This window comes from Callithrix jacchus, chromosome 10, assembly GCF_049354715.1.
Source record: "Callithrix jacchus isolate 240 chromosome 10, calJac240_pri, whole genome shotgun sequence".
Classification (NCBI taxonomy): domain Eukaryota; kingdom Metazoa; phylum Chordata; class Mammalia; order Primates; family Cebidae; genus Callithrix; species Callithrix jacchus.
This window is the reverse complement of record NC_133511.1, coordinates 47,452,270-47,474,187: the sequence shown is the minus strand read 5'-3', so window position 1 is coordinate 47,474,187 and position 21,918 is coordinate 47,452,270. Positions and strand designations below refer to the sequence as shown.

General features: G+C 45.6%; 1 protein-coding gene across 1 annotated transcript; it reads left to right on the top strand.

Annotated features, from left to right (window-relative positions):
* The first annotated feature begins 435 nt into the window (after positions 1 to 435).
* Positions 436 to 12,227, top strand: MTNR1B (melatonin receptor 1B). Its single transcript, XM_003734151.4, is given in 3 exon segments — positions 436 to 880; positions 11,358 to 11,562; positions 11,564 to 12,227. Coding segments are annotated over 3 exon segments (1,314 nt in total).
* Positions 12,228 to 21,918: the final 9,691 nt, after the last annotated feature.

Genomic DNA, 21,918 nt, shown 5'->3' with positions numbered 1-21,918 from the left:
GGCTTTAGAGTATCCGGTAGAGACATCACCAACGCACCCCACAATACCCAGCGAGTTCGCAGAAAATAGCTAGGTTTTTCTTTCTCTGCAGCTCCCTGTAATTTAACAGTCTACCCTACTTTATTCTGGGCTTTGTCCCCACATTTTATGAGTTGTATTCTCTTTCAAGCTGCACCGCCCCTATGTGACCTCAAATCTTGCCTTCTTGATAGCTGATGGGAAATCCTGGCCATTAGCACCTTCTCCAATCTGTAAACCTGGGTTGGATGTCCCTGCCTGGACATAGCTTCTCTTGGGGACGCTGTGGAGGAAATCGGGGTCTCGGATGTGGCTGTGTACTCAGAGAAGACATGTTCCGCAGCCTGAGGTGAGCCAGGCACCGGCTGGGCTCCTGGTGGCAGAGTCAGCTGTGCGGTCCCAGCTGTTCCTCAGCTCATGGCTGAGGGACGCACTCCTTTCTGCAACGACTGCATCCCAAGTCGTCCTCCCACTTCTGTATTTTTCTCCATCCCCTGCCCAGGCTTAAGTATCTCCTCCAGACCCCTCCCCACTGGCCTCCTCCCTTCCACGTGCGAGCTGGGCAGGGAAGGGAGCGCCCCGTCAGTATTGCGCCCCCTCTGCGGCTGTCCGGGGCCGCGCAGTGGCCAAAGCACAGTGCAGGAGAGTCTGCGCTCCTTTGCCAACTGCTGTGAGGCCGGCGGGTGGGTAATGCACCCGGGCTGGTCGGGGGCAGGCAGCGTGCCGCCCTCCCGTAAGCCTCGACCTCCCTGGGCGGCTCCTGCGCTATCCGCGGTGCTCATCGTCACCACTGCCTTGGACGTTGTGGGCAACCTCCTGGTGATCCGCTCGGTACTCAGGAATCTCAAGCTCCAGAACGCAGGCGAGCACCCCTCCTGGTGCTGGGGTCGGGCCCTTCCCTGTCTTCTGGTATTGTCCCCAACCCCGGTATCTGGGATGCCTTTTCCCTCCTCAGTCCAGGCTTCCCTTTCCTTTCACGCTAACCTGGTCCTTAAGTTTGACTCTGCACTCATTAGGGTGAGTTCTGCCCCTCCAACATGAGGCTGCCAAGAACGCACTTGGCACAGATGGAACTGCGTCAAGTTTCACTGGTGCACTTTTGGCCAGGCCTGGGCGCTGAGGGAACCTGCACTACTGGATGCCATCGCTACCCGTGTGCCTTTCCAGAGGTGCCCACATCGGGCCACAGAAATCCCACCACCTGTGCTTGACACCTCACTTCCTTCCTTGCTAACTATACATTTGATAGTTTCTTAGGAAATCCTGGCTGAGAAAATGAGTTTATCAATGGAGGCATTCCAGTGGGTTTTGTGTCAACTTATCTTCAGGTCATTTGAAAACTCAATTCCAGTTGACAGTGTAAATGCAGAAATTGCAGGTTCTGCTTGGACTGAACTAAATTGCTTTGAAATATCATGGTCTTTTCTGAAGACTGGGAATTCCTGGGGTTAACTATGAAAATTAAAGCAATGATTTGGCTAAATCATGTTGCAATCCTGGAAGTATTTTTTCCCATTTCAATCCACTCTCATTTCAATATTCCCATAGTCAGGTCTTCAAAGAAAATTGGAGGAGGGGAGTATCTGAACTCTTTCCCTCACAGGTCATGAGACATGCTGACCATTTCAGCCTAGGAAGGCGCTTAGCGACTGGTTGATTTTGCAGATTAAGATGGGCCTTAGATGGCCACTTCAAATATTAGAATGAATTAAAATGGAAAGATAAACAGCAGAAAAACCATGTGTAGATTAAAAATGCTTTTCTACAAAGTCAGACCATTTTTAGCAAATGGTAATGCGTATTTGGTGTGGCCTGTGACTCTAGGATTTGTTTTTTCAGTTTTTATTTTAAGATGGAGTCTCTCACTTTGTCACCCAGGCTGGAGTGCAGTAGGAAGGTCTCAGCTCACTGCAACCTCCATCTCCCAGGTCCAAGAGATTCTCCTGCCTCAGGCTCCCAAGTAGCTGGGACTACAGGGGTGAGCCACAACATCCGGCTAATTTTTTAAAAATACTTTTGGTAGAAACAGGGTTTCACCATGTTGGCCAAGCTGATCTTGAACTCCTGACCCTCAAGTGATCCACCAGCCTTGGCCTCCCAAAGTGCTGGGATTACAGGCATGAGCCACCACACACACCCAGCCAGCACTAGGATTTTTATCTAAAAAAAAAAAAAAAAAAAAAACACATTCCAACTGTGAGTGTCTAGCCATCATGTGGGAAACGTAACATTAAGAAACAAGCTTTCTAACCCAGTCACTTCAGTAGTGGTGGCTAATGATTTCTGGAATACATTGTTCAAGATATTGTGTCCTTTGAAGAAAATCTTATTAGGGAAGAACAGGTTATGATTAGAAAACTGCATTTAATACTTTTGATACATTATCCCTTGTAGGAATCATAAACATTCATTTTCTGCACAGGGAGGCAGAAGGGAGACAGCTCCTGGCTCTGTGGGGGAGGAAAGGGCCCTCCTGGTTCTGCCATTGGCCCCTTCTGTTCCCGACTCATGGAGTATTTAGAACAGGTCTGGCAAGCTGCTCCGTAATTTGGATTGCCCACCATGAGAAAGGAGGTTGAGGGAAGTAGGAGCTTCCTTTTTTTTTTTTTTGGCAAGAAAAGCACCCCTCCCCTCCTGCATCCTACAGAGCTGGCCTTTTCTGTGATCCTGGCAGGGTCTACAGAAACATTACCAATTTGAGAGTGTGGCAGGGGAGGGTCATGAGCATGTTAAATTGCTGGCACGTCCTCTATCTTTTCTGCCTCCTGATGTGTCCACTACATTGCAGCACCAGGGAAAAAAATTAACACTATCATATGACATCATTTCCTGCCACTGCTGCAGTCTTGCAATTTAACCAGTTCTTAGGTGACCACTGGCTCTATTGGTGGTCACCAACAATTGTAGTACTGACTTGAACTAATATCTCAGCAGAGTGAGATTTCAAAAGGTGATTAGAACTTACAGCTCTTTGGGTAGTTAGCACCCCTTCTACTCTTCATCAGGCCTTGTATTACTGAAGAGTTTGGAAAATCTTATTCAGACCTTGCTGTACTTAAGGCTGTCTCCTTACATCATTGGTATTTAAAAATTGTGACAATGAAAGTACATCTATTTCTAATAACCAAGATACATAGCCCATATTGAGGTGACAGCATGTTTCCCGGGAGACGCCAGCATCCCTTACTTGCCTATCAAACTGAGTTCCTCTGTGGGGCAGAGCTGTATCATCACTAACAGTGCTGCTCCTGATGGCAGGGTGAGGGATTAGATAGGATATTCCTGAAAAAAATGACAATCTGTAGCTTCTGTTGCTGCATGTGGTAGGTTGACTTCGGAGACAGCACTACAGAAATGGACACAGAAGAGTGGAAAGCAAAGTGGGAGGTAGGGTCAGGGCACTGACCCAACTTAAAGGGTAAGGCCCCAGCGTTCACTCTGCTACATTCTGAGTCTTCCACAGCCCATGGCACTGGGTTGGCACCTCACTCGTCACCAGAATGTGCTTCCAGGGGACTAGCCACACTTTGGACTCAGTAGTTGAGAACTTTCCCTCCTGGGCTCACCACTGCTGCCCTGACCATTGATGTACACCTCACTCATTGATCTCTTGAATTTTTGAGCTCTTTTCTCCGGGAAACTTCCTCTGTCAGGTTTCTCTTTCTGTATTTTACACACATACGTGCACACGCACATGACAGTCTTCTGTTTTAAAAGAACTGACTTCATGTCCCTCCTAACTTCATTATCTCTTGCTGCCTTCTCAGCCAGACATTTTAATGTAGTTGTGGACATCCACTGGCTCTACGCCATTGCTTCCCATCCTTCCTCAGTCATCTGGGCTCTGTTCTCCGGAAATGTTCCTCTGTGCTATATGTGACAGATTCGCTCCCTCTGTGGGATCTTTCATTCCCTTGGCCTAACTGGGGCTAGTCTGATTTTTTCTCTTCATTTCCAAGATACCTGTGTCCTGAAAGTCATCTTTTGTTCCTCCTACTTTCATTTCACACATCCTAATGATTTTGCCTTCCACTATTTCTCAATTTCCCCCTTTTCTGCCTCATCTTTACTGTCCCACTTTATGCCTTCATCTCTTGAGCAAACGCTATCTGCTGTGTTTGGGAGCTTTTCCTGCTCCCTCCTCCAGCTGCTGTTACCTCTGCCAAGAGTGACCCTTCCTTTATTGACTGCCTCCCATCTCCAGAACAGCGTCCAACTCCAGAGCACAGCTCCCACAGCCATTTGCGGCTCGCCTAGCCCACACCTCACTTATAGCCTCATCTCCCTCCTCTCACCAGTGCCAAAGTGAGCTGCTGCCACTTCCCAAAGGGGCTATGCTCCTAGACATGCGCTCTCAGCCTCTTCTGCCTAGCCAATAGCTGCTCCTCCTTCAACCCCTTCCCCAAGTCTTCTGCAGGGTTGTCCATGTCAATTATTAATTCCATGAGGGGCACAGTGTAGTGTCTTCCTTGCTGGGCTTCCAAGATTCCTGTGCCCTCCCTAGTACAGCATCCCCCTCATCACTGTACTCTTGTCTCTCCCCACTGGACTGTGCACCTGCTAAGAACAGACACTTTTATTCAGCTTCTAACCACAGAGCCAGGTACACAGGAAGAACAGAACACACCTCTGATGAAACATTGTAAATGGACAAGATGCCAAGTACTGGGAGAAAAAATTTATTTTGCTTCACGAGCTGGGATAGACCTCAGTTACAGTACTCGACACTAAGTAATCGATACAGTAATTCAGTTTTCATGAAACTGGATTACTTTGAGAGCTAACAGCCCAAAGTACATCTCACTTTTGCCCACAAAAGCTGACTATTGGAACCTTCTGCATGAAGGCATGCCTGTTCCAGTTTTCCTGTGTGGCTTAATTTGCTCAGCAGTTTCCAGTCATGCCACAGCATCCCTCTAGTGATTCCTCTTGGGGAGTTTGCCCTGATGTGGTTTGGCTGTGTCCCCATTCAGATCTCATCTTGAATTCCCACATGTTGCGGGGAGGACCTGATGGCAGGTAATGAATCATGGGGCAAATCTTTCTCATACTGTTCTCACTACAGTAAGTCTCATGATTTATCTGATGGTTTTAAAAAGAGGAGTTATCCTGCACAAGCTCTGACTGCTGCCATCCACTTAAGACACGACTTCCTCCTCCTTGCCTTCTGCCATGATTGGGAGGCTTCCCCAACCATGTGGAACTTTAAGTCCAATTAAGCCTCTTTCTTTTGTAAGTTGCACAGTCTTGGGTATGTCTATCAGCAGTGTGAAAACGGACTAATACAGCCCTCTTCTTGGCCTGGCCCCAGGTTGCCACCTTTAAGCTACCTGTAATGTGCAGCCCATCCAAGAGCTGAAAGAACCATGTCCTCACAGTAACATCCAAGTACTCTCCATTATCAGGAAAGGTAGGCACAACAGCACCAGTTATTCCTGACTATAAGCACAGCCACTGTAGTTTTCCAAGCAATAGTCAGAAGCTGTGGTGTGACAATGGATTTTTGTGCTGCAACTGGGTTAAAGAGGCTGTCTGGGAGGTTTAGTGAGTGCAAAAGTTGCCATTTCTGGGGTACATTGATTGGTAAAACAAATATATGAAGTATTTTATATTAAGATTGCCTATGAAAACATGGAGAATTCACTTGGCCACACAGGTCTTTGTCCAAGGTCACTCACTATGCTAGCAAAGCTGCCCCTTCTCCAGGCCCCCAGTGGTGCTGAGAATTCACACCAACCTTGTATCCAAAACCAGTAACTGCTTGGGAGCTTCCTGATGTGAATATTCTACCTATGCGGTACTTTGCTTCCCCAGTTAGATTTGAAGAGTCTGCACTGTGGCCCCTGTTCCTTGCCTCTTTCCACTTGACTTGGACAGCAAATGATGCTTGATAACCAGTGTGGTTCTGGATAAATGCTCTGGAAGGCCTAGAGGGAAATGCCTAATAGACCCACAGTCCCTCCTCTCCAGGAGTTACAGGATGAAGTGGAACCCACTCTATCCCGGCTTCTATCCTACCACTATTCATTGAGATGCCACTTGGCATCAGATGTCTTGACCTGCTCAGCATGCAATGTTTAGAGTGCCAGTATCAGCCCAAGACCAAAGTGGGCTACCTTGGACTTCTTCCTGACTGTTTGAGCTGTCCAACTTAGCATTTCAGCCGTGAATACCTTATTGCCTCTTCACTGAGCAAAAATAACCACTTTTTATATCCCGTAATTATGTCTTTAGTTGAAAAATCAGGAAAGCTAATAATCCTCTCATTCCTTCCATGTAACTCTCAGTATCCCAGGGACATAACGACTTTCATGTTTGACTGGATCTCCAGAAAGCTAGATTTTGCATTTGGATAAAATGTACTGAAAAACAATACTGAAAGCTCCTATTGGGTCTTACAATTGACAATACTCACTGCTGGAGAAGTCGAGGACAAATTGGAAAGTGAAGTCCCAGGTCTTAGGGAGTCTGCCATCTAGAGGAAATATCTTTCTTCATCTTCATCTCCCCACTTCTCACACCTCATCTCAGAGATCGCAGACAAACATTGAGCCTCTTTCTTGATATGTCAATACAGGTAATATGAAATAGCTAATGTTACTAGGTGCCTATTATATGCCATATTCTAGTCTTTAAGGGGAAAAAAAGCCCTCCACAATCCCCTATCAAAGGGATATTTCTTCTTAAGGGCCACTCTGTCTCCTCCTCTTGAAGATGAAAACTGATAGAGCAATCTCCAGGGCAAAATTGGAGATTAGTCAGGAAATAGTAATATTACTGCTGATGTCACTGCTGACTTCCTAACTGCCAGTTCCAATAAGCACTTTTCTACCCTTTCTCACTTTTGTAGATGATCAGGCAACTCTACACCCTTTCTCTTAATTCCTTTGATGTTTCTTCTCTTTTCTTCTCTTGTTCTTTGTCTTTCTGTGTTATGGCTATGGGCAATTCCCGCAAACTGGGTGTCTGCTTTATAAAACAGAAATCATGCTATAAACCTGAAGGAATTCTTGCGAAAAACAAGAGTCCATTTATGTAAAACACTATCAACTGTAAGACGTTCTATCAATTGTTTTGTTGCTTTTAAGTGTAATAAAATGTTTCCCATCAGAATTTCAAAATGATCTTTTGATGGTTATCGAAGAATGTTTTGTAATAGCATCTTAGTTATTTTAAACAGATGCTTATGTTCTTTAATATATTTTCTTTTAAGTGGTTGAAATACCCCCATATGTATCTGTGCACACTGTTGTTTGGTCATTTTGTTTCATTAGATCAAAGTTAGATTTCAACTTAGCTCCTGTATGATTCGTCCACGCATTCTAAGATTTTCATCAATATGTGACCTTGCAGGAAAGTGTCTGCTCTCAAGAGATTTGGGAATCTAATTATGAGCTTACACTAAATACATTTAGTGCTGGTTTCAAAACCAAGTTGTGAATTGTATGTTCAATTATTTCAAATGCCCATTCCCCAGAACATAAGAATATATCATTAGTTTGGGGATTATTTCTCATGTTTCCCATCCAGTACCTCTTTTGAGGTAAACAGCCATTCTGGGAGAGAGGAGTCCTGTCGCAAAAACCTTGGTAGTTGTCTGGCCCATTGGTGAATTGTCCTGCCTTACCAGCCTCATATCCTGCCACTGCCCCAGTCCCAAGCCGACTCAGATTCCCCACTGCTCCCACCACCTTGTTCTGGCCTTTCTTCTAGCTCTCACCACATTGAACAGCTATTGTTTCTCTGCTATTTCCCCCACAGGTCCATGGGCATTTTAATGGCAGGGGCCATGTTTTTCTTCTCTCAGTGTGTCCTACTTGGATGTGGTAGGCACTCAAACACTGCACATTTGAACAGATCAAAGAGTGGAGTAAGACCTCGAGGCAGAGGAAGTTTAGCCCTGTTAGAAAAGACAGATCATTTGTTGACTTCCCCAAAATAACCCTCTTCGCACCATTGTTTGTCTTCTCTAAGAGATCATGAACTCTGTAAGGGGAGGCAGCATGTCTCCCCTTACATCTGGCAGAGACATGCAGAACCTAGTATATACTCAGCCAAATTTGTCACACAAATGACTCGATGATTCTATCTTTAGCTCAACGATTAAGGAGTATATCTAACCAAATTTTTCTTAGCACCGAGGATGAGAACACAGAAGAGGGACAAGCAATACAGGCAGCTTTAATCTTCCAGCATTCTCCTGACGAATACTAGATAGCTCAGCACTGGCTGAATCTTGCCTAGATTACCAGATCTCCATTAAGTAATAAGTTTTTCAGAAAGAGGAAGAGAAGAGCGTGGGACAGTGACGGTCGTGTCTGTGAAAGGATGCGCTTTGTGTATGAATCCTGGAAGGGGATTCCGTGTTAGTGAACAAAGCCATGTTGTCAAAGCCTCTCTCCACTAATACACTCTATCTGCTGGAAGCAGATGGAAATGAGTCACGCTAGGACTTGTGACATAAATATACATTAATACACAGGGTGACTGCAGTGTTATGTGCATTCTCAGTGATTTCTCACCTGTCTGGGGAAGAAATGGAGAATTGGATGCCCCCTTGACTATCATCCACGTTAGACCTGGCTCCTTACAGATGGAAGATAAAACACGAATTTTATTCACCTAATTTGGAAGTGTGCCAAGAAAGCCTGGAGACAGTGAGATGTCTGGGCAGATGAATCTACAGCAGGAAGTGGTTGATTTCAGCCTTTTAGAAACAGCCAGAGTAATAGGGAAGAGTAATTGAATCACTTTCCGCGTGAAGTTGAATGTGTTCTTCTCACTATTTACAAGCTGTTTGCCAGCCTCTGGGGCATTATTAGGGGATAAGCCACACTAACACAGCAGCACTTGACTCTGCCTTCCCAGGAAAACAGCTGGCAGAGCTGGCACCGGCTCCAGGCAGCTCTTGACTTTCTCTGCTCAGCTTCCAAGTGCCAAGAGCTTGTATGTTGCTGGGCCAGGTGCCCAGCAGGTCCTGCTGAGACCCATCATCCTGTGCTGGAGAGAAATGACTCTTCACAGAACCAACCATGTGAGTGTGCAGGGCTGAGAAGGTGGCAGGGCTCCAAAAGGGAGCCCATGAACAAATAGTCACCAAAAAGGAGCTCGGAAACTCACCCAAATTCACTTGGCCAGAAAGTGTTAAGACTCAGATTATCCCAGATTGTTCTGACTTCAGCATTACCCTCCAGATTTCAAAAGGACACTTGTAATTCTCAGACAAGGTCTCCTGATTCAGCTAAAGCCAAGTTGACAGAGGAAATCCCTCATGTTCTTGGAACTAAGTGAGGTTTGTGTAGGTGAGTCAGAGATGGAGATCCAGCAGTGGAGACCGCCAGCAGGCTGAGAATTAAATTGAAAGGCAGGAAACCCTCCACATCCCAAGCAGGTCCTTGTTGCACATTATTTGCCTTGCTGTACCAACTAGAAAGAATATGAGGCCATTTTTAACCCCTGAAGTAAATAAATCTATAAATATTAGAGTAGGTAGGTTTCCAGCAGTTCAAGTGAGTCACGATTCTCCTTCGCCATCTAACCTGCTAGACGATCCTGAGACAGGGAAGCTCACTACCTCACAGGCACGCTAATTGTCCAGACAATCTCCTTTTTATCTGGTTACATCCTGTCTCCCTAGTTCCCTAACCTAGCTGTGGACACAGTATTATAATTAGGTTTTGAGAACTCCCAGGACTCCAGTAGACTTGTGTGGATTCTGAATGGGGTTGACCCCATTCCCCTGAAGCCAAAATAGGCCCTTCATGAAGGCTGCCAGAGGGTCTGACCCGTGTAGGGTCAGGTTCCTATCCCTACACGGAGCATGCCGTGGGGAATCTTTGACACCAGGGGAATGTGGAAAGGCTGTAGGCAACCCTCTCCCTACTTTTGTGGGTTAAGTCCAGGTGTGGCATCTACTTCACTTGAAGGGCTGACTCAGATGAACTAGCTGGGTGGCTCTCAGCCTCTTTCTGTATCTCCTGGAATCCATCCATAGCCTCTCCAATAGCTGTGCTTTGGAGGATTCTTCCCATCTTCCATCTGCCTGGCCCTCTGGACCCCCAAGGCCATCACACCAGCCTCTGTGGCAATGGGACAGACACACAGCGGCAGTGGAGTTTCCATGTTTGTTCTTGCTGACTTGCCAGTTCCTCCTGCACATCCATCCCAACCACTGCATTTAGCCACCCACAGGCTGGAGGCTTCACCATGTGGCAAGAGACTGCAAGATTTAAAATATCATGCCCAGTGCATGCTGCATCACTGAGGGCCCCTGATGGAAGGCGGGTCTGTTCTTTTGAGTGTACAGTAGGTATTCAGAGAGTTTAACACTTAGTGAATGAAACAACTGGCATTGGTGATGGAGCTGCTCACACTGAGCTTTGTATTGCCTAAACTTAGGTTCTCGGTGCTCTACTCATGGGTCACTTACTTTTAGAATGCAAACACTTGAGGAAAGTAGATTGTGTTCCTTCAGAGTAAGCCCTGCTTCCACCTTAAGACTCCAGCTTAGAACATGCCTGAAGCATATTAATTGATGGCTGTATGGTTTCCTGCTCTCTGGTTGGCTGAACTTGGTGATGCTGGATAAGCTTCATTCAAAGGATAAATGCCTAGACAGTCCAGGAAGGCCGCGACTGTGCAGGCAAGCAGGGAGGCCCCTCAGAGGCTGTGAGCTTAGGAATTCTGACAGCCCCTCCTCACCCAACAGGGCTGGGGCTCTGTCCCACTACTCCAACTGTCAACATGGCCACAAGGCTGGAAGTACTGGCCCCAGACAGGGCACAAAGGGGAATACCAGGAACATGTGGTTCCCACTCTTGACGCCTTTCTTCTAGTCCAGTGACAAAGCACAATTCACATTTAGAAAACCCACTTAAAAACACTTGATGTTCTGTTAACCCATGTGGAGAAAATGCAAAAGGAGACTGGCAGAGAGATGTGCAGGGAGGTAAGGAAATGAGAGGGAGGGGTTGTGGTGATGAGAAATCCACATTCCTAACTTCAGACTTTCCTTCTTTGATATATTTGTTGGGGCTTAAATGATGCAAAGCCCCTGAGCATCTGTCTCATAGAAGCTGCATGTGTGAGCACCTGTTAAATCCCCCAGCACTTTGCATCATTAGCTCTGACAGCTATACTACGAGGTGGGTATCACTGCCCCCAGTTCACAGAAGAGGAAAATGGGGCTCAAAGCCTAAGTAGCTTGCTTCAGTCATATGGCTAGTGAGTGGCCTTGGTTTCCACTTGTGTTGCCAAAGTAACTCTGTGGTGGGTTGGATGTTTTATGGAACTGAAGTTGTGGGGTCTCGTGTTGACTGTTGCGCTGTCTGCTGCTTCAGGTAATTTGTTCTTTGTGAGTCTGGCGTTGGCTGACTGGTGGTGGCCTTGTACCCCTAACCCGCTAATCCTCGTGGCCATCTTCTATGATGACTGGGCCATGGGGGAGGAGCACTGCAAGGCCAGCACCTTTGTGATGGGCCTCAGCGTCACCGGCTCCGTCTTCAACATCACCGCCATCACCATTAACTGCTACTGCTACATATGCCAGTGTGGCCTACCACTGAATCTACTGGCACTGGCACACTCCTCTACACATCTGCCTCATCTGGCTTCTCACTGTGGTCACCTTGCTGCCCAACTTCTTTGTGGGGTCCCTGGAGTATGACCCACGCATCTACTCCTGCCCCTTCTTCCAGACGGCCAGCACCAGGTACTCTGCAGCAGTGGTGGTCATCCACTTCCTCCTCCCCATCGCTGTCATGTCCTCCTGCTTCCTGTGCATCTGGATACTGGTGCTCCAGGCATGCAGGAAAGCCAAGCCAGAGAGCAGGCTGTGCCTGAGGCCCAGCGACTTGCGGAGCTTTCTAACCATGTTTGTGGTGTTTGTGATCTTTGCCTTCTGCTGGGCCCCACTTAACTGCATCGGGCTCACTGTGGCCATCAACCCTCACTAAATGGCTCCCCAGATCCCTGAGGGGCTATTTGTCACTAGCCACTTACTGGCTTATTTCAACAGCTGCCTGACTGCCATTGTCTATGGGCTCCTGAATCAGAACTTCCACAGGGAGTACAAGGGGATCCTCTCAGCACTTTGGAACCCATGGTACTGCATTCAGAATGCTTTCAAGGGCAGCCATGCAGAGGGGCTACAGAGCCCAACTCCACACATCACTGGTGTGCAGCAACCGGCCCAGGCACATGCTCTCTAGCCTGGATCTGAGGCACACCAGCTGCACGACAAACTCATGAAACAGTGTTTTAGTGCCAGCACATTAACAGCTTTCTTCAGTTCCACAAACACCAACAGTGCTCTCTGTGGACCAGGTCTGGCTTGCTGCCTATCCTCTGGGAGGTCACATTCTGTTGAGATGTTAGTATCAAGTAACATCCATTGGTGCTTTCTTTGTACCAGGCACTGTAGTAAGGGCTTGCTATGCATTGTCTCAATCCTCACAAAACTCTTGGAAAAAGGTATTATGATCCATTTTAATAGTAAACGGAAATTCAAAAATGCACAATTATGGCCAGAACTCAGAGCTACATTCAGGGCTAGATGTGGAGCTCAAGTCTGTCTGATGGCAGCACCCTACTTCTGTCCCCACTCATTCCAGCTTGGTGTGTGTGGCAGGAACAAGGTGCAGTGACCTAAGAATTGCATGTCCATGAGGTGCCTAGGGTCCTCAGCCTGCCAGCTGCTTTCCTGAAGAGCCCAAGATCCATCATGCTGGATCCTCTTTATGCCCTTATGTGAAGAATCTAGGCTGGGTGCTGTGCTTAGTCACCTAGCTATGTGAGATTGTTAAAATGCAAATTTTCTGGGCTCTGCCAACAAGGTTTTGATGTTGGAAATTTGGGGCGGGTCTAGGCATCTGATTCCAATACTAGAGGTCCTTAACCTAACTGTTAGGTGAAAAGCCTTTACAAAGACTCCATTTTGGTATAGTCTCAAAGGTGTCAGTCCCGATGATGGCAATGGTAGTGTGCTCCACCCAGGTAGGCCCCACACTTCAGTTCCAGAGAGGTGCATAAGAGTTTTAAGGATTGAGTTTCAGCCACTTTTCCTGGCTCTGGGCAGAGTTTGCAACGACCTGGTCAGACATGTGTTGTTCCGTCATCACTGCTTCCCTTCACTCCAGGCTCCAACTTGAGAGATGTGCTTTTGAAAGCTGTTAATGTGCTGGCACTAAAACACTGTTTCATGAGATTTGGAGGAGAAAGTCATGCCAGTAATTTCATGGCCATTCCCAACTTTGTCAGTGATAAAAGACCAACAAATTACCTATCTAGTAAAGACAGCCACCCAAGATTTTGCCTTCAATTGCTTCTAAAACTCCTTTATTGAAGAGTTGATTTTCTCTATACCCTGAAGTTATTAACTGTTCTAAGCCTGTTGATATCACTACCCAGCTGTTTTCCTACCCACTTAAATCGTATATGAAAGGAGGCTGTCATTATACACCCATTTCTCAGAACTACCTTGATCAATTTTGCCAAGGAAATGCTTATACTTTTCCCCACTGTTTAGCTGACTATCAGCTTGACAGGAATATTAGTAGCCTGTATTCTTGTCTGTATCATCCCCTAAAGTCCCACTCAGTCATACCTCTGAACTCTTACCTTGGGTCTTGGCAAATTCATTAGTTCCTTCCTATCAAGGAGTGCTTGGTAATAAACTTACTAGCTATAGAACCTTGATTTAGTCCAATCCCCAAATCCCTGCTTAAGATTCCAGGCTTAACCTATACAACTTGTCCAGGATCCTGGGTGCTTCTGGTATGCCTATTGTTTGCTAGAGTTCTAGGGAACCCCCTTCTCCCTGGCTTACAAATGCGTTGATAGCTGGTATGTATGAAGAACTTGCCTATCCGGCCAGTTTTCTTTCTATATATGCTGAGACTAAGCACCAAACTAGCTCTGAAATTTGTTAGAAGTAAAAGGTTCCTCACACTAGTTTTGGAGATGCATAAGCCAGAACTTGCCTGGGTGCAAAGATGGAGCCGAGTACTTCTTTGGGTAGAATGTTACTCTGGTATGGAGTAGTGTTCCATGAACATGTGACAAGAAACCTCTCCCTCTGAGGAATTCTTGCTGATAAAACTACATCTGCAGTAGCCACAGAAAGAACTTAATGTATTGGCTTGGGTTGTGTTAGGCAAGATTGCTCCTGTCTTGGCAGGATAGGGTGGACTCTGCAACAGCTAATACAACTCGTGCACATACAATGCCTCAGCTGAAGTCAAAACCCATGTGGACAAGATTAGACAAAAGGCCACCTGCCTATGGCAGCTCTCTCCAGAAGCCCCAGAATTACCCAAGTGATTTTCTGGACTTCTCACAAATGCCCTAGGTCTTGTGATCAGTTTCACAAGAGCTCCTGAAATTAGAACTTTCCTTTTTTCTAATAAGGCTCAATTTACCTCATAATTCAGTGTTCCATTAAGTCTTGTGCTGAAACTATAGATAAGAGGACTTATCTATATGTCCCACTGTAATCCCTAATGAAGGTAGAACCTAGCAGAAAGTGATTGGATCACGGGGGAAGTTTCTCATGAATAGTTTAGCACCATCCTCCTTGTACCATCCTTGTGATAGAGTTCTCATAAGATCTGGTCCTCTAAATGTGTCCAGCACACCTTGTCAGTCTCTCTCGTTCCTGCTCAAACCATGTAAGGTCTGCTCCAACTTTACCTTCTGCAATGATTGAAAGCTTCCTGAGGCATCCCCAGAAGCAGAAGCCACTATACTTCTAACAGAACCTCCTTTACAGAACGGTCTGCAGAACTGAGTCAAACTTCTATGAATTACCCAGTTCCAGGTACTTGATTAGTCTGTTCTCACACTGCTATAAAGCATGTGGTTGAGAGATTGTTACAGGGAAGCTAGGTGTGGTGGCATGCACCTGTAGTTCCAGCTACTTGAGAGACCGAGGTGGGAGGATTATTGCGGCCCAGGAATTTAAGGCTGCAGAGAGTGATCATGCTACTGTGCTCCAGCCTGGGCAATAGAGAGGCTCCATCACAAAAAACATACTGCTACAGTGAAACTACAGGTTAAAGCTAGTGTAAGCACCTGAGAGCAAGAGAATTGCAAAGCCATCTCTCCTAGTATGTTTCAGTAGGGCTAACTTGCCACAGAACATGCTTTAGAGTTTTGCCTGTTTTTCCAACCCCACCACCTCCATTTAGGAGAGATTAAGGTGGGTGAGGTGGGTGAAGTGACTGTTAGGTACTATAACCTCTAAAAAGCAGTTTGGTAATTTATACTACTGAAGTTGAAGTGGGCCAATTGAATTGAGTTGACCTTTGTACATCTTTCACTGAGCCTAAGTGGTACACCTCTTTTGCTTAAACTATCTTGCCAGGAATTTCAATAGTCATTCATAGGCCTTCCAAGCTGCACAGGTGAGTCCATCATTATCTATGGCCACATGTCTACTGGGTTTATGCCTATCTTACACAGGATCTTACACCAATCCTGAGTTTTAACACTGCTACTATTTTAGTGCACAGGATTGAGATTTTACTTCCCAAGATAGGGAAGTAAAAAAATGTGTCTAAGGTCTTCAAAAGTATTATGGTTCAATGAAAGGAATTCCTTCTTTCAACTATCAGAAAGTATATAAAGAGGCAGGTATCAAAACTTCTGTGGTTGCTAACCAATCTGACTCCACTACCTAATCCTTTATCCGTTTGGTAGCAATGATTCTCTTTGCAATATACATTCGAGGCACAGTCTCTGGCTTCATGTTTTAACACAAGGGTAGATCAATAGAGCAGGTTACAGGTTCAACACAGTATACAAGTAGACTAACAACACGAAAGTACAGGTGGTCATCTTGCTTACTTTTCTGACAGAAAAGCTTATGTTTACAAAGTCAAAGATGTATTTTCAAGTTCTATCCTCCAAGCTAAGTCTGAGTCAGCTGGCTCCCAAGCCTTCAGAGCCAGCATAGATTCAGTCAGATCTGTCCAAGTTTGCGGTCATGTAACTATCTTCTGTTCTGAGATCTGTCCCTTAACATTGTTTTCTGTATCAGTAATTCATCTTGGATTCATGAAATTGTGTTTTGACTTAGTCCTATTTGGAATATTTGCTGGGATGAAACTATCAACTGAGTTAAAAATCCTCAGGTTTATCAAATCTAAAGTATTTGGATTCTAAAATTGATGCCACACTTTGCTACAGGATAGTGTACAGTGGTATTCCAGCTGACTAGAATCACCTTTGGAATACCTTGTCAAGGAGGTGGCGACCTCCATCCTACAGGGAAACCTCCTTCCCTTAAGTTCTTCGAAGAGCTATTCCATGAGTTAAGACCACCTCTTGGCTTCAGTCATCCCTATACTTTAATGCTCAGAAGTGCCTAGGCTGATATATTCAAGGAGGCCCCAAGGAACTTCAATCCAGAAGAATCAGTGTCCACTTGCTGAGTATTCCAGTGAGCACAGTGATCCCACGGTGGGCCACTTATGTTCTGATGGCCCCTGTTCAGTTTGTTCCAGGATATCCCATTGTGAGAACACTCCCCTACATTTGCCCCTGCTAAAGTTGAGATTGTACCTTGTTCCCAAGAGTTCTTTGCCCTATTCCACAGCTGAACTATGACTATTCCAGTTTCAAGTTGGATGGTTCTCCACTCCAGTAGAGAAAATTCACCATGGTATTTTCCCTTCCCATGTCTTTGCTTCTTTTAAGACAGACTTAAGAATTAACCTTCAATAGTTTATGACAAAAGATGAACAATGTAAAAGTCAGTTACTCTGTACATTGTTTTGTACAGTTACATAAAATTAGTTTAAATTCATAGAGGACAAGTTTCTAAACCAAGCTTGTTGTCAGAAATAGCAACTAAACTGCTGAGAGAGATGTTGGTAAGAAAGCTCCAGGGAACTTTTATGGACCATGTTGAAGTTGTTCCGTGAAAGCTCAGTGATTCAAGAAATTCATGTCCCTGCAGGCTTGATTCTAGTTACTAACAGTAATCTTAAAACCAGGCCTCCATTGCATGTTCAGAAGACAGCCAGGGTAGCCCAGGAGGCTGACCAGGATGTGTTACTTTGTACTATCTCAGTACCCAGATTAAAGTCAGGTACAAATTTTAGTCAACAGGGTCAGGGCATAGCATAGAATGTAAGACTCTGCAATGAATAGAGATTTCCCAGAACTGTAGAACATAAGCAGGAACTAAAATGCTTCAGGAAAGACAGAAGCTATACAAAAAGGTCGATCATTAGTAACTGTGTAGCTCAGGAAGGGTTCCTAGAACTACTGATGCTGCTGAGATGCCTCTGATGCTTGCACCCAGTAGTGACCTGTGGTAAGTGAGGATTATCAATATTAAAGGAATTAGACTCACAAGTGATTGTAAGTAGCACCAACAATTAGATCAGAAAACCTGCCACCTGACCGTATTCCTCTGGAGAATCCTCCTTTGACTAAGCCAGCGAAAAGCACTAGTGAGCATCACTGGTTTCTCCAAGAAGCCTGGTTGTGGCTGTCCTATGTGGGCCAGAGCTTCTAGGAAATGCTGCCATGGAATGGCATTCCCTGGTGTCAGTGGGGATAGGAGTCTAAAACAGGCATCAAGGGGCTGCACTTAACTAAGGCATGGCAACCATAGGAGGAAGCCAGCAATAGCTGTTCAACCATGATGTGCCTAGGGGTGAAATAGATGGGCAGGTAGAGACAGTTTAGTTGGTATAATCATATCAAGAACAGGTGAGAATATCATCTAACTACACCAGTCAGTCATGATCCTTACAGCTTTTGAGGTCAGCTTGGCTAGGTTTGCAGTCTGGTCAAGTACTTCCAAATATAATCTAGGTATGTGTGAAGGTATATCGAGATGAAATTAAAGCCTATAGTCATGACAGACTTGGTCCCGATTATCTAGGAGTCTCATTCGATCAGTTCAAAACTAGTTTCTGCTCATGACCCTCCTTTTTTGTCTAAGATTGAGAGCCTGGCCCCATGTCTTAGATTCTGATTACCTGTAATCTTTTGACTGGTAGGATTTATGATTTCCGAACTTATATCAGCCTCCACAATCATAGGACACATGTACTAAAACTAAAAGGAACTGGCCTATGGATATATATACATTCATCCTGCGGCTCCTGATTCTCTGGTTGCATCTGCCAGATACAATCCCTCACCCAGGTTTCATGTTTAAGTTATTAGAGTCAGTCCATGGACTGAAGGGGCTACATGCAGTTCCCTTGAAGGGAATATTCCCTTGAATATTATATATCTGCTAATGACAGCCCAGCTGGAGATCAGCAGCCTGGTGACCCTGGGGCCCAAGTATGTGGTGAAGTGGAACACGGCGCTGCCCCAGGTGCAGGTGATGGAGGTGGGCCAGGATGGTGGCACCTATGACAAGGACAATGTGCTCATCCAGCATACAGGCACTAAGAAGGCCCCCGCCTCAGGGCAGGCCCACCATAAAGTGCACCTCGGCCCCCATGCCTCTTCCAGGAACTTGAGGACCTGCACAGGGACCTGGCCGTGGTGGAGCAGATCACGCTTCTCATCAGCATGCTGCATGGCACCTACCAGAACCTTCAACATGACCATGGCTCAAGAGTGGTGCCTGGCCCTGCAGAGACCGATGCTGGTGAAGGAAGAGATCTACTCGGCTAACAAGTGCTGCCTCAGGATCCTGCTTCCTGGGAACCCGACCAGTCTGGCTGCCCCATCAGCTGCATGGTGGTTTTCATCACCCCCCAACCCCCTGAGCAAGATTTCCTCAGTCAACAGGTTACATTTGCCTAAAACTGGACTCCGGGAGAACCAGCCAGACTGGCTATGCCCAGATGAGGACAAGAAAAGCAAAGACCCGTTCTGGTGCCCTTATATTAAGTTTGGCTTCCCTAGATCTTCCAGCCAATGGACCCCAAGTCAAGTTTCTTCATGCAGGCTAGAGTGCAGTGGTGCAATCTTGGATCACTGCAACCTCCACCTCCTGGGTTCAAATGACTCTCCTGCCTCAATCTTCCAAGTAGCTGAGATTGAGCTGAGAATTTTGACCTCACTACAAAGTTCACTAGGGCCATGCTGGCTCCATTAAGATAGTTTAGTCTGCTGCTAAGTAGCATGTGGTCCTGTGATTGACACCCACCTCCTATCCCAGGACTATCCCCTAAGAATGCTTTATCCCTTCACCCCATGTTTTGGAATTGACACTGATACCTGAAGAGCCACCCGGTGGCTATTAAAGTAGGTACAAGATTAGATACAACCATGGGAAGTGGGAAGGTAACCCTAAGCAAAGCAAAGTTAGAAAATGAAAGCTTCGAAGCAACGAATACTGGGGAGAAAACTGATCTAGCCACTGTGACTTTCACAGAAACCAGCAAAAAGCTTGGTGTTCCAGTCTGAGGACATACTAAGGAACATGAAGGGTAAGGACAGAGGAAAGGCCGGTTTAAGCCTGCATTATGGAGTTGGCCACCACGGCGAGCCACTCAAGTCACCCCAGAAGCTATAGCCCTAGGAAACATCTTATATTGAGATGATAGAGGGATATATTATATATTGGCTCCCAACTCCTATCCATCAAGGTTTTTCCCCTAAGGTGCTAAGTTCCCCCTGTAGACTTCCAGGGTGGGGAGTGAAAGCCCAGTGGATTCCCAGGATCATCCCCCACCTCCAAACTGGAGGCAAATCCTGGGGCAGGAACTGGGAGGCAGCCGTTATGAAGCTGAGTTTAAGTGCTGTTGGGTGACACCAGCAGCTGCACACAGAGCAGTGAGGAAGAGGATCTCAAGTGGCACGTAAGAGGTGCAAGCATCCTAGACAGCATGAGAAAGCAATGTCATAATTTAAGACATGCCAGTCGAATCACCCAGGTACCAAAGCAGATGTTTTCTATTCAGGTTTCAGTGAAATTTTACTTCATCCAATTTTTTAAAGACATATGTGCCTAATAGTGACAAAAGTTGGAAGTAACAGGATTAGCCAAAACATACCAAGTACTAAAAGGGGTTAAAAAAATTGAGCAAAGCAAAATACGCCCATAAGCATTAAGCTGTGATAGAATGGTGTAATCTTTAGAAGTGTATCTTAGTGGATTCTAGACTACGTTTAGGGCATAAACTGCAAATTCCTACAAACATCTTCCTTAAGAGACTCAAATTTAAGCTTCAAGAAGCTTGAAAAGAATGATTCACTAGGCTCAACGTAGTAGATACACAAATTCATACCTTACAAAGATGCATTCTTGTCTCCACAATATAGACATGGCTTTTGATTGTGAGCTTTTTGTTCATCTTTTAGCCAGTGTGGCCATTAGGCTGGATGGGATTTTGTTATTTTCAGGTTTTTGATCCTTGCTATGGCCAGCACAAGATCTGAACTCGTTGTATATTCCGAATCTCATAGCCAACACTGGTTTTGCCCTTAGATGTCAGCCTTGCTTAGGACCGAAATCATTTGAACTAGACATTCTACTCTATGCTTTTTCCATTTTTCATACCCTTGTTTCTGTCACGAAGTTATCCCCTGGCCTTTCCAGAGGTTTTCCCTAAGCTTATGGGCTTTTACGTTGTTCTGTGGACTTACTTTGTTTAGCTCTGCTTGCTAAGCAAATTCCTTGTCTTGCCTTAGGTCTACAAAGCTCAGCCCAGATCATGGCTACCTGTGGAGGCAGCTGGACACCATCCCACCCATGTGAGAAATGTATGAGACTTCCCCCAGTCCAGTGAAAACCAAATACCAGCCCAGGTATGAGTCAGTATCTGGGAAGAAACTCCCCGGTATCGAGTCAGTCCAAATCATCTGTTTGGCAGTAGATGCCAAGGGAGAATCTTGGCTGGCATTGTCAGCGTTTGTTCATTTGTGATTGCTCATCTGTACAGCTAGTCAGTCACGAAAGTAATGTTTTTTCACAAGACATGCCTTATGTATAGTGACGACTAAATTGTCAGTTTGAGACTTAGCGAAAGTACCCCGGTTCCCAGGATACCTGTTTTTATGGCAAGCTCATGGTGTCACTTTCTTTACCTCTTACCCCATTCTTCAATTCAGGCTTAAAAATCCAAGTCTAGAAACCAAAGTACATTCTGGAAATAGAAGCAAGCATAGGATTTTAAGTAGGCAACACCCAAGCCTTTCCCCAGGCACCCTTATCCTGCACTTGAATGTTACCATCTAATTGTCTTAATTCTCTCAGGGCCTACTCCACACAAAATAACCCTCAAGAACCGAGTATAAACCTTGACAATCTGATCAGAGCATTCATTTGAGAAGCTCAAGGAAAGAACTTGCTCAGGACTCCGGTCCAGAGATTCAAGGCCTTAGCTGCCAGGTAAGATGAATAACCACAACTTAGAAACAGCCTGTATACTAATATGTAGGTGTGTCTTAAGTGAGGGGTACACAAAGAGGCAGTATAGTCCAAGTGGTTAAAACCCAAAGGGAGCAGATGCTAGAACTGACAAGGAGCCCCAGTGGTGGATGAGAAACTACCTGGGATCTTGGCTTGGCAACAATCCATCCGAATAGCCAACAGCAAGCCAAGGTTTTCCTGAGCAAGTCTCAGACCCGAGGATAATTCATCCCAAGTCATCAGGACCATTAGTTAATGCCATTCAAGTTTAAATAACTGTCAGCCAGCCTAGATTAGGTCACAAAACTTTTCTGAGGAGTTCAATAACGCTAGTGTAATTGACAGCAGTATTTTGTGCATTTATTTTGTTCCCGGTCACCAAGTGCACACACATCCCTATTGTGAGCATTTTATTTTAGGCAAGTCTAATAGATACCACCATTGTTTCTTCAGTAGGGCTAACTTAACACAGTAAGGTATTATATAACCATGTAACTAGAGCTACCATTTTGTGCATAGTATTTCAGACCCAAGGCTGGGAACCCTCAGGAATTTATTCTACAATGCAAGTG